This window comes from Protopterus annectens, chromosome 5.part0 (genome assembly GCF_019279795.1).
Source record: "Protopterus annectens isolate FY-2018-M chromosome 5.part0, PAN1.0, whole genome shotgun sequence".
NCBI lineage: Eukaryota > Metazoa > Chordata > Ceratodontiformes > Protopteridae > Protopterus > Protopterus annectens.
This window is the reverse complement of record NC_056735.1, coordinates 884,632,196-884,645,732: the sequence shown is the minus strand read 5'-3', so window position 1 is coordinate 884,645,732 and position 13,537 is coordinate 884,632,196. Positions and strand designations below refer to the sequence as shown.

The 13,537-nt window shown below is 40.5% G+C and overlaps 1 protein-coding gene across 1 annotated transcript in view; it reads left to right on the top strand.

The window, feature by feature from the left end:
* Window positions 1-13,537, top strand: part of LIPT2 (lipoyl(octanoyl) transferase 2) — a 76,389-nt gene that overhangs the window by 12,277 nt on the left and 50,575 nt on the right. Inside the window, exon 2 of the mRNA XM_044072682.1 lies at window positions 9,494-9,779. Coding sequence (XP_043928617.1) covers window positions 9,494-9,750 — 257 coding nt within the window. The 3' untranslated portion in view covers window positions 9,751-9,779. The remainder of the gene's footprint in view (window positions 1-9,493; window positions 9,780-13,537) is intronic.

Genomic DNA, 13,537 nt, shown 5'->3' with positions numbered 1-13,537 from the left:
GGATGAAATGGCTGGCATTGTCCTTCAATAGGAAAAGCTGTGGAACAAACTTAAATTTCTTGGGATGTGCTCTTTAGCTATCTTGCTTGGGACCTTATCAACTTTTGTGTAGAATAAGATGCCCTCTGCATTGTGGAGGTTATTTCATTCCCATCTGTCCTACTTCCACTCCTTTCTCTCTCTTAGGCCTTGCTGCTGCCCCTGAAGGTTGTAAAAGCATCTCGCAGTTGTGCCTCCTTCTTTGCATGATGAGTTGTTCAGGATGATAACCCCGCTGCTTGCTCCGTTAATCTTCACTCTAGTCCTGAACTGTTGTGAGCATGTCAGTTTATCACAGACAGTCTTGAGTGCAGTTAGTGTAAGAAAAGAAAAGTTTGGCAGTGGTGTCCTTTTGCTGTTTGGGGGGTGGGGCTTAACCCAAGACTGGGGAGGTTCACCACTGTATGGTTGCATAAGTGTGGAAAAAGGCAGCATCAGGGAGCTTCACACTAACTGTGGTAGGACCAATTGCTGTCGGTGGAAAGATTGGCTCTTGGACTGCTTGGAAACAATGTTTAATTTCACCTAGTCCTGGAATGTTTTAGATGTGGTCATTTTTCTCCTTTTTCTGGTGCTCACTTGTCCTCTGCCAGAAAGAGCTGTCAGTAGAGCTCTTGAAACGGGATCTAAAAGGCTGTAAGGGCTGCCTCATTTTTCAGAAATGGAGTCTCAAACATTTTGCTCTCTCCTCCTCATATTTTATTGAACAAAAGGTGGAAGAGGAGGAAATTCCCCTTCAGAAGATCACTTTGTTTCCACAGAGTTCTTTAAATGGTAGGTTCACACGGGAAATTACCTCTCATTGCCTTTGGATAAACATCTCTTTTAGTATAATGTGTTACAGGTTGCTGTTTATACAAACATCTAGAGCTTTGCAAGAGAATAATGTCATATGATCATTTAGTAGTAGATTATTTTCTGATACTCCTCTGCAAATATGCCTGCATTATGAGTTTTTTGGCTTGCAGTCTCTTAGGATTGCTATTAATTGGAGAGAGGCCAGCTCTGAGGAGGCATCAAAAAGGGTTTCTCCAATATTACTTTCCTTCAGAGAAATTGTTGCAGGAGGTCATGGCCTTTTGCAGACTGGTTGAGGGTGCAGTGTAGGGTACATACTTTGACAATAATGCTGCTTTTTGTATTAAGGGCTGTTTTTTATCTTCATGGTACTGTTTTACATGCCAGAGTTGTGGCTGTCAGACTAAAGTTACCCATTGTGTCTGCACTGCCAGGCACTCTGGGTCCTTCTCTAGGTGTCTGATCTTGTTGCCATGCCCTTTAGTTAGCAGACAAACTTTTACTCATCTAGTGCATCTTTTGTTTCTGCAAATAAGCCATTCACAGAATTTGCACATTTTGTTGCAGACTTGGAGCTTGCTTAGATTTCCTTCTTGAAACAGGGAATGTTGTCCCTCTTGGAGATGGTCTCCAAATACTGGAGTTAGCAGCAGTCTTGGTCCCTTAATGGACTTTAAGATTGTTTATTTTGGGGCTATTATTTGGTCAGGCAGTTTTTGTATGGTATTTAGGCAGGTAAATGAGGGGCAAAGTTCTCATTTTCATAGAGGCAGTGCTCATTTGGTTGTGGGCCATAGATGGTGGCATTAGTCAGGCATTCTTGTACCAAGAAGGGAAGTGAATGAACTGGCAGACTGTCTAAGCCACTTTTTGGTCTGCTCATGGAACTGTGGATTCTTAACTATTCTTATCTCGTTCTTCAAAGAGCCTTGGATTGTCAAATCCATTTCATCAAATGAGGAATTGACCAAACCAAAAGTTCTGTTAATGTCCAAGTTTTTGTGATATTGGAATCTTGTTTAGGGGAGTTCTGGTAGGGTGCTTACCCCATGTAAAAAGACTTTTGTTGATTTGGGCACATGTTATTAACTGAGCAACCCTCCAAGATTCCCTGAGCCAGCTAGGGGCCTGGACCACATACAACTTTTGGTTCTCTGTCCCAAAGTTTCCAGTTTAATAATTTCCTGTTGTATGTACATGCAGGCTTAATAAAAAGGAGTCGGGAGTGTCCGCCTCAGTGCCATCATCCCTCCTTTCCTAGGCCACCCTCAGCTGCCTTCCTTTAGCATTCATTCATCCAAAGTTGCCTAGGTGCTGATATTCTATGAGCTCCTTTTGTCAGTCTTTCCCTGGTTGAACCCTTTCTTTAGCACCTACTAGTATTTTCTGTCATGATATCTGGGTATCGTGTGCTCTTAATCCTCAAAGTCTTCTCTGGCCAGCGATGGTATTAGTACTAGACAGTTTTTGGCAACTCCTGATCCAGTTTGAGTACCAAGTTATTTGATGCAAAGAAATTTATCTTTGGAACACTGAATGCATAAAGATTTTTCTTTTCTGTAGTTTGCAAGTTGTCAGTGTAGAATAGCTCTTGGTATATGCAGCTTGCCACCCAGTTCCCTGTCATCACATATCTGGCATGCACAGTTATGCATAAGAACTATTTTATGCAGGTGTGGTGTTCTACAGTAGTAGTTGGGGACATAGTCAGGGACATAAAAATGTGGAACTTGACATTTGTATCAAACTTGGGATTTAGTGAACCTTTAGCCAGTGTATTCCTTGTATATTTGAATATTTAGTCTGTTGCTCAGCTAAGGATTATTTGCTTCTGTTATGGAATTCTTTCACTGTAATTGTGCTACTTGTAGCATCAAGTAATCAAACTGCTAGGACTAAGACATCCTTGTTTATAATTCTAAGGAACTTCGTTTCCTTCACTTCCTGGTGTATATAGTCTGGCAAGTCCTCCTGTCTTGTACTGCTAAACAAATTGAAACTAAGCAATATCCCAAGAACTGTCCCTCCTCTTCACTTGGTGCCAGTGTTACAAGTGCCAGTGTTACAAACTCATTCTGTTTTTACACTCTGCCAAGACTACTTTTAGTTTGTTCTTATCTTGTGCTCCTTTAAGACACCAGCTCTGGGAGATGGGTCTTACAAATTTTGTCTCAAAACCACCTTTTAAATTTGCTAATAGTGTTTAACATTATAAAACTGTTAAGTCTTGTCCTTCATTCCATACCTTTGGTAATTCAGTTTTTTGTTACCTCCTATGCCATCTTTAATGTATTCAGTAGCAAAATTTTTATATATTCTTGTATGACTGAAAAGGGCCCTTGGACAGTGCCCCTCCTTGGTTACTGAATGTGTAGTACATGAAATGATTAGTGACATCCAGATGATGATTCTTTAACGGAGTGCCTTTGTAGATAAGTAGGTATGGGTGGGATGTACAAACCCTTCTGCCTCGAAAGTTCTCTTGCCAGTAGCAACTTGCCCAAGGCTACAAGTGAAATTTCCTTTCTCATAAAGTCTAGAATCCATCCATTGCTTTAGACAAGGCATCAAACCTTGGGGAAGTGAGGGCTGGCACAAAAATGCCTACTTGACATGAGTTGTCAGTATGTATGCTTGTAGAGTTTGGTCCTTCTAGTCCCTGTCTAAAATTAACTAACTATTTCTACCACCTCTTTAAAATTTCAGCTTTTCTGCCATTGCATTATGTATAACCGCAACAGACCCCATCAGAGTCTGGAAGCAGTACCTCTAATTGTTTTGACTTGCTGTCTCACCCTCCCCCCAACTTCCCAGCATGGTACTGATGTTTCAGTCCCAGGATTACTTTAGCTACATGGTTTGGTTACAAGGCTGTTAAAAAAAATTTCAACATCAAGGGGTGGCCAGCTGCTTACACTATCATGTCTGTTGCCAACTTGCTTTGAAAACTCTGATATGTAAAGTAGAAAGCATAAACGGGGTTAACTGTAGTTAGGCGGAGTTATGTTGTATGCTTGATGGTCAAACCTGTGACCTTCAGAAACAGTTGTATCCGTTGGTGTCTGTTTCACTCCTTAAGAATTATTGTGAACTTTGAGTCCCAACTTCAGACAGCTCAGATATTGACTTCCGTACAGTTTGGTGACCTTTAGATAATTCTGAGTTGGAGACCTGCTTTCCAGCATCATGCACCACAGCTGTGTGCATATCTGAGCTGTCATTCTAATCCCAGCTTCCTTTATGGTTCTCGTGTCAGATTTAATTTGAGGATTTCCTCTTAATAACTTGAGCTCAATAGTTGCTGGAGAAAAATCCCATGTCTGCTTCATTGAAGTTGTTCAGGGCTTTGCTGGCTGAAATTTGAAGGGTGGACCTGTTCAGTCTACATTTATTTGCCTTGGACAGTCCTGTAGCCACACTCACTACATATGCCTTTGTAGGAGGAAAAGGGTGGATGGTCTAGGGTACCTGGCCTCTTCAGGAGCCGAGCATACTGTCTTGGAGACAAGGGCAGTCTTCCTTATGTAACTTCAGTTCTTCCCAGGATAATTTTTTTCAGACAATATGACAGTAGCATGGTTTACCAACAAGTAAGGCAGTACTCATTCCTATATGCCAAGTAATTATGCCAAGTAATCTAAAAGAAGTATGACCAACGGAAGTGCTCATTCCTACTCTGTGCAGAAACCTTGACAGCATGGCAGAAGGTGATCAGGAATAGCCATCACTTTTCCAGGGGAAGCAAACTATAAATTAAGCTGCTGCCTTCTTATGTACGAGTGGTTCCAGAGTCCATCTTCAATCTTCCCAACTTCAGGAAAATTCATAGGGGTGGTCAGCTTTCCTCTTATTTATTTATTTCACATTTGTTAACCGGGTTAGTCCAACTGGGTAAGAAATTGCCCTTTTTTTTTTAGTGGAGACCCGAGGGGAAAAGCCTAGAACAAAAACATACAAATACATACAAATAGAGACATGTTAACAATATTAAAGAGCAAAAACAAACCTATGGATACAATGGATAAGAAAAATATAATGTAATCCAAGGAATAGTACATAGCTATATACAAAGGTCAGAAGAAGGAATGGTGCAAAAGAAGTTAGGAGTAAAGGAGGAATGTAGTGATCTAGAGGGAGGGGGGAAAAAAAGAGCAGTACGATAAAAGGAAATTATATTTATATATATATATATATATATATATATATATATATATATATATATATATATATATATATATATATATATATATAAAGGGAGGGTGTAGAACGAAGAGCAGATTGGATAAAGTAAGTTTAGAAAGAGGAAAATGTCTTAATGGTAAGTCTTAGTGGAGAAATGGGAGTATGGAAAGAGAGGAGTTAAGTTGGATGGTTATAGGTACATATAGGGTTGTTATGGAGGTACAAAGTAAGGTCATGTTTGAAGTTAGGAAGAGATGTATGACTTCTAATATGGAGTGGAAAATTATTCCAAGTAAGGGAGATGGGAGTGTTTATAAAGTATTTTACCTATGTTAATATTGGGTTTATAGACTTGTAGAAAGAGTTTCAGAGCTGCGCAGGTATCTGGGAGGGGTGTACCAGATCATCAGATTGGACAGAGATGTGCGCAGGTATCGGGGAGGGGTGTACCAGATCATCAGATTGGACAGAGATGGAGTTAGAATTAAGAATTTGGAAAGCTTGGATCAACTGACATTTGGTCAGAAGGTGTGGGAATTCAGGCCAATGTAGTTTTTTCAGAGCAGAACAGTGATTGGATTTATAGGGCTGCTGGTGACAAATCTAGCAATTTTGTTGCAAGTTTGGTCAAGTTTTGCCAGCAGGTTATATTGTAAATTGTAAAATAGAGGGGAGCCATAGAGAAAGGGGGGGAGGAGATAGGATTTGGCTAGAAGTAGTTTTAGAGTTGTAGGTCAGGAATTTGCTGCTTCAATATAACATGCCCAGTTTTTGGTGTGTTTTCTTTATAGACTGAAGTATGTGGAGGTCTAGTTTGAGCTGGAAGTCAATGATGACACCTAGGTGTTTAGTGTGTAAATCTGGTGATATGATGGTGCCATTTAGTGAGGATACGAGAAAGGTGGATTTGAGATGGGCTAGAGCTTTAGGTAGGAATAGTAAGAGCATAGTTTTAGAGGGGTTCAGAATAAGTTGAATGTTGGAGAGCCACTTCTCAACAAAGTGAAATGAAGATTGGGTGATATGGTGGAGGTTATTGATAGAAATAGAAATCTGAGTTGAATCATCTGCATACTCTGATAGGCGAGAGATTGCTGGCAGTGTGTAGATCATTGGTAAAGAGATTGAAAAGGAGGGAGCCAAGAATTGAACCTTGAGGACCACCGGTCTGAACTGGCAGAAAGGGTGAGAAGGAATTCTGCAATTTAACTGCTTGTAAGCAACTGGACAGGTAACTAGAGAACCAATTTAGAGTGGGGATGGAAATATTCAGCTGAGAGTTTTTGAAGTAGAAGCTTGTGAGAAACGGTGTCAAAAGCCTTTGACAGATCTATGAAAAGGCAAGACACAAGTTTTATTGTCTCTGGCCTCAGCTACTGTATGAGAGAAGGATAAAAGTGCTGTGTTAGTACTGTGTTTGGGCCTAAAACCATGCTGGGTGTTGGTTAAAAGATTGTTTTGAGCAAGGTGGGAAAGCAGTTGAGAATGAATACTTTTTTTTCTAGAATTTTGGAGAGGGGAGAAAGAATAGCAATGGGACGGAAGTTAGATGGTTCTGTGGAGTTACCTACCTTGTGTTGTGGGATACTATAGTATTCCTTCCAAATAGATGGAAAAATAGATTCTTGGATTGAGCAGTTTATTAGAATGGAGACAGGAAAGGCCACAGAGTTAGCAGCAATTCTTAGGAATTGGGAAGGTTCCTATCAGGTGCAGGAGAACAAGGCTTGAGTTTACTAAGTGGAGTTTTAATGTAACTAACAGATACAGGCTCGAGCAAGCAGAGGTCCGAGAGGTTAGAGGAGTCAGACTGGGGATACGGAGAAAAAGTGGGTGTGGTAATAGAAGTGATAGAACTGCTGGAAGTGGAATTAGGTTGATCAGAGAGGTAAAATTTTCTTCTGTCCTGGTTGACTCTTGCTTTTGTAAGGTTTCTAAGTTCCCTGCAAGATTGAAGAAGGACCGAAGATTTTTTTTTTATACTGTTTCCAAGTGGCATCTCATTTTATGCATAAGGTGAAAGGTTTCTTTGGATAACCGGGGGCATGTTTAGCTTTAACTTATGTTTAGCTTTAACTTTTATTTTCCTGATGGGGGCCAGAGAGTTGGGTATGTATAAGAATATCTGGTTGAAGTAGCTAACTGCATCATTTAAATGCAGAGAATATAGGCAGGACCAGTTAATATTTGAGAGACTTTTGTTTAAAGGAAGTGATATTTAAATTTCTTTGGTTACAGATGTATTTAAAGAGATGAGAACAAGTGAGTTTGGTTGAGTACCTAGTAATGTGGATAGGTAGGTGGTCACTAATGGAGTCAAGATAGTGTACCTGGCTGGTGGTACAAATTAGGAGAATTAATGAGAATCCAGTCTAGGATAGAATTGGAATGTTTTTTTGCCAAGGCGGGTGGGGGAGGAAACAAGTTTAGTAAAACCATGTAGGTTGAGACTAAGATGGTATAGTAGAGTTAACTAAGTTCCAGTCAATATTTACATCCCCAAGAATAATGGTTTCAAAGGGGATGTGATGAAAACACCAAGATAAGATGTCTTCAAGGATGGTGATATTATTCCCTGGTGGAATATAGATTGAGGCTATGGCCATTTGTTGGTAGTCGTTGAGATGACAGGTTACTAAGAGTAGCTCTGCAGGGTGGAAGGAGGGAGGGGTAATTGAAAATGGTAAAATATTGAGAGTCAGAAAAAAGAATGGAGACCCCACCTCCCTTTTTGCTATGTTTGTCCTATCTGTACAGATTGAAACTGGGGGGGCAGATCTCACAGTTGTGGATGTGGGGTTTTAGCCAAGTTTCAGAGAGAGTTAAAATGTGGGTAGTACAGTGATGAATGAGAGCATGGAGATCAGGCACTTTTTGCAGATACTCTGGGTATTAAGGGAGAAGAATTAAGTCTTCCTTGACCAATACCAAGTGCAGTAATTACTTGCCCAAGCCCACCCGCTAATAGCTACATTTCAGATGTCTTACTGAAGCACTGACCTCAGTCCTCTCTCTCCATTTGTGGTGGTGGTGGTCATCACTGTCTTTCAGATGTCCACTGCTCTAGCTCAGGTTAGATCCTCTCAAGCTCCAAGTCCCATTTGGATCTTCATGCATTTAAGATGAGAACTGCACTACTCCAGGTCTTAATTGCTGCGTAGGATTCCTTTCCAAAATAGGGTGAGTTCCATTGTATCATCTTCAAACTTTCTATTGTAAAATACATGGGGAAAGTGGAAAAGGTGTTTTTTTTTTTGTTTTTTTTTGTTGGTCACAGTACATCCTTGTTGATTTATTTGAAGCCCAGGTTTTGCAAGTTTTGCAGAAAATGTCAGACTGTTGAGTTTGGTCTTGGTTGCATATCTGTCAGTTTACTTGGAATTGTATGGTTTTGGTTTTACTTTAAAGTTTCATAAAGGTATAGTTTTTCACTGGGGCACTTAAACTTTGTTGTGAAAGCTCGTTATTCCTCCTTTTTTGAACTTGCAACGTTTGTATAATTTTAAAATTAATATGTTTTCAACTACAGTATGAGTTCTTGTGTAATAAACCTTCATCTCATTCTATGAAGAGTCTCTCTGATAATGAATTGTTCTCCCTTAAGTTGTTTATTTGAATCTAATCTGAACCAGACTGTAACCTTCTGTATTTGGTAGCCATAGATGCTTAAACCCAGGAACCTAGTACCAACCTATGAACCTATAGATGTCTCTGGTACTGTGAAGACGGGATTTGAGTCATCTGAAAAGATAACCAGCTCTTTGTCAAATTGTGTAGATAAGACAGTTGGAAAACTGTTCCTTTCTGATAGCTTTTCAATTGTATTTCATTTTCTTATTTAAGGTTACAAAGTCCCTGCAGTCTGTGCACACTGTAGCAGAGCTTTCTATAACTCTACAGCTATTTTTAGGAATGTGGTTTCAGTTGCCTTTTGTGGTGTAGCGGTCTGTTTAGCACTGTAATTTGGCATAATTTCCCAGTCCTTTTTGAGGATCGAGGTAAAGGAAGTGTTCTGTTAGGGTAGCCCCCCTGGGGAATAATCTTGGGTACTCTACTCTCCTTATTTGGAAATATATGTTTTTAATATCTAGCTGTCTTCAGTATAAGAAAAGTCATGGTCTTGTATCACTGAGGTCTGCCTGCTGGCATCTGCTCTCTCCATTGTCTTGTCTTGTGATCTGTAGTATTCTTGTGTAGAAGCCTTTAAGATTTAAAACTGAATAGGATTGTAGGGGCAGTGTATTGGCGATTTGGTGACGGGTATGTGGCTGGTATCCAGGAAACTTCATATGTTGAGCAGTACTGCATTCTGGGGGGTCAGTACTTCCATTTCATGCAGATGGACCTGTTATAGATCTGTTGTTTTAAGTACTCCTAATTTTCATTTTTAAATAGTATACCTGATTTATGATACTGGTCATATTTATGCATTGTAACTGCACATTTAAATTTTAGCTTTTCTGCTTCTGTTTAGGAGTTCACTGTGGCCGGTATATAACATCTCATGGACTAGCACTGAACTGCAACACTGACCTCAGGTGGTTTGAGCACATAGTACCTTGTGGAATTGAAGGAAAAGGTGTCACCTCCTTGAGCAAAGAACTGAAGAGGAATGTGACTGTTGCTGAGGTCACGCTGCCTTTCCTAGAGGTTTTTGAGCAACAGTTTATGTGCACGTTAACCATCTCTGAAATGAGGGACACATCAGACGGCTTTGCAGCTTGGTTGTAACTGAAGTATCATTAAGAAGAAAAGCTATGGTAAAAGCCTGCCTAACTATGCAGTTCTACATTTTCTACTACTCTGGGTGAAAACTCATCCCTATGCAGATTCCTTGTTGGATTAATTTTTTATATTTCAGCACTATTAATGTAAATGTGAACATACTAAGTTCTGCATAGAGTTTGACACTTTAACTGTGAGGTTCTCTGCTTAAATTGTTTCAGAATTCATAGGTTGAAACTTTTGCTATACAGTGACTAGTGCAGACATGCTGGATTAATCATTTGGATGGTGGCTTTACATTGTACAGTTCAGTAATTCAGTTCCACAAAGTTGCAGTGTTTGTGTGATGCATTTACAATTGGCCTAAACCCCTTGTTTACTGGCATTGCTGTAGAACTTGGCAGATATGGGTAAATTGACTAGTCTGTAGAGACTGCAGAACATCTTTACGTAAGGTTATTTATATAAGACTACTGCTTAGGGAAAGCAGGGTCTGCCAGTGTAAGTAGCTTTCTTGAAACTTGAATGGTTTTAAAACAGATTTGCAGGAAGTCTTGCCAGGTTAGTGTGTGTATGTTTAAAATTTATTTTATAAATGTGGTATCTACTGGGTAGAAATGGTGGGTGAAGCTTTCGTGCACAACTGGAATATTGCTCCTGCTGCTTTTTCTAATTTAGTAAAAAGTATTTAATCTAAGTGTTAGGTATGCACTGATCAGAGTGAAAACTATATAATTTAACAGTAAATATATTTTGCATTGTTAGGGAGAACATGCATTATAATTGTAAATCTTTTGTGCAGCTAAGGATGAGATAATACTTAAATCTGTGTAATCCATATGATTGTTGCAGCTAGGCCTCTGCATAGCCCTACCCTCCCAGAATCCTTTTTCTCTTTTATTCTAGACCTTTTAGAAGGAATTTATAGTGTTGCGCATAGCAGCCTGATCGGTAACTGCATCCAGTTGACTTGTCTCCACTGTTTCTGTGAAGTATTTTCATTTATCCAAGTTGCAGTTTGTCCCTTCAGATTACATATTGTGATCCTTCCTAACGCATCCTATTTTTGTCAGCCGACATGGTGATGGTTTCCTCGCTCCCTTGTACTCCCTCAAGGGAAAATGCTTGCCTCTTCCAGCCTTGCAAACCTAGATCTTGCCTTCTCTGCTGATCACTGACACAGTAGTCTTAAAAAGTATATGCATCATCCAAAACTGCATAGTGACCATGAAGTGCATTAAATCCAAACAGCAGATTTGTTAGTATACATTTTTCACGTTTAACTGCTGCCTCCTCTCCCTCCTCATTTCCGTTCTTTCTCTTTGCTTGACCCATGTCGTTTTGAGTTTGTATGGGGATTTGAGACCCTAACCCTCCCTGCGAAAAACACTTTCACTGATCCAGAAAGTAGTTGGTCTTTAGGAGCTGCTAGCTGTGCCCCCTAATTTAAGTTGATCCTTTCTATAACTGGAACAGCAGATGGACTGGTCAAAGGCACTGTCTCTTACACAGCATCAGTGAGATTTTTGACCATCTGACTTTCTTTGCTACTTTTCAAATAGTCTTTTAATTCAGAACTTTTCCCTTTACTTATTTCCTCTCAGTCCCCTCTTCTGTCAAATATCCTTATACATTTTTAAAAAATTCTGATTATTATTTTTGCTATTTCACCAATATAAAAATAGTTTGTACTAGTTGTAACAGTTGTACCATGTTTGCATTGTGTTAGAGGATGGAAAAAGGAGCCTAAAGACAAGGCCTCTGCTTTTCTCATAATTACCTCTGCAGCCATAAGAAACCACCCCAAGACCCATGGCACTCTAGACCCATATGAGCTTTGTATTGGGGTAGGTCATCTTGATTTCTGATTGCTTGATGTGCAGAAAACTTTAGTGCAAGGGCATACAGTTTTAGATTACTGTAACAAGTTAGTCTTGAAAGACTGTTTAGCTTCTTTTTCTTTAAGACTTCTGTTTTAAAGACAATGATGAGGACAGGACTGAGAGACGGAATGAAAAAAAAAAGGCTAGACGCAACTGGTTCCTTCATCTTAGAGAAGCTATCCCTGTTGACGATGCCAAGAATCAAAAGCTTCATACCCTTGTTGACCAAGGACCTTCATCTATGGCCTTTCCTCCTCTCCAGGCATCTTCTGCTAGGCAAGTGTCTTCACACCCAGCTGCCTTTGCTCTGAGGAGAACAAAAAGGTACTCCTTGAAGCAGTTGTCTTAAAGGTTTTTCTCATCCAGTTCGCTTCTGCATCTTCATTCTGTTCCTCTAAGTCATTCTGGAGCCCTTCAGAGTTAAACCTTGAACAAGATGACAGCTTTCTTCAAAGCATTACTTCAGCTGTGTTCTCTCTGACCTGTCTGTTGTGAAATGGGAAGAAGCACAAATCTTTTCTTTGCAGGTTCTACTCCCCAGGACTGAAACTGGACCTGGAGTGTCAGCACTGGCACCCTCTGATTTGTCTTTCTGTACATCTGTGTGCCAGGGGATTTGTTGGCACCAACCCTCACCTAGTCCCAAAAGGATTGGCGCTGGCCCCCACACTTTTTCAGGGCATCATTGTCCGTTATCTTTACTTTAGAGCCTTTTGGGAGTGAAGCAGCCTCATTGTCTTTAGCACCTGAGTTGCTGGCACTAGTGATTGGTACTGGCAACTCACTCGCTGTTTGTGCATGCTGACTTGGTCTGTGCTGATGGCTTAGGCCCCAGGCATGTTGCTGGGTTATTTCTTGCAGGGATCTACTCGGATCTTCCAGTCAGAGTCTTCCAGTGAGAACAGGCACCTGCTCTGACTGTTCCACCAACGTACATGGTTGTAGCAGAGCCCTTGGGCTATTCCTCTACCTTCCACTCCTGGGACAGATTATCAGCGAGACAAAGGGAACACATTTAGGTCTGGGCTACCTTCTCCCCATCAGAACTCTGACAAATCTCCACAGAGCTTGAAAGAAAAGATTGTGCAAGAAGAAGCACATTGCTTCCCCATTGGTGTCTTCCCTCCCCAGACGCTAACTTCCACAAAGAGGAGGCCTCTCTTAGTCTCCTCCTGTAGACTCCAAATTTGAGAAAATTCATGATGTGACAGCGGGGAATCCTCGCCTACTGAGAGAGAAATGCTTCAGGAGCTCACTACAAGCAGCATGGGTGGTTCCCTCTAGACAAACAGATATGTGCACAAAAGCTTGGAGTGAGCCGGATGTTCTAGAGCCTTTACCCCAGGAACCCTACAGCTTTTTGGATCCCCAAGGATGTGCCACACTGGAGTAAGGATCCACTTGTAGACTTTTGATTATGGTGTTAGTGGCCACCAAACCAGAGATTCCTGAGGATTCCCAGGCTATTTGTTCTTCAAAGAAAGATTCACAGGTGACAGAGTGCTTTTGTGCGTCAAGTACATTTTCCATCAGGGTAGTTGCATTACATCACTGAAGTGTCAGTGGTGCAACAGGTAGTATGCTTGTCTTTGCAGAAGGTTGTGGGTTCTGTTCCCACACCATGTTTGATTGCTGACACTGCAGTGCATTGCTGTATTTCCAAGTGTACCACCCATCAGATGAGGTGTTAAACCAAGGGTCACCTGCTTGACTTGGTGTTGGCTCAGGTTGATGTAAAAGATCATATCACATAAAAAGCAATGAGTTTTTTGTAATAGTTTTTAAATGTGTTTTTTGTTTTTAATGTACTGATATTGTCTTGTGTCTTAGTTTTTTAATTGGAAGTAGTTAGTATGTATGAGCTAGTTTCAGGTGTTCTGATTGGTGGATATTTTTTTTATATTTAAGGA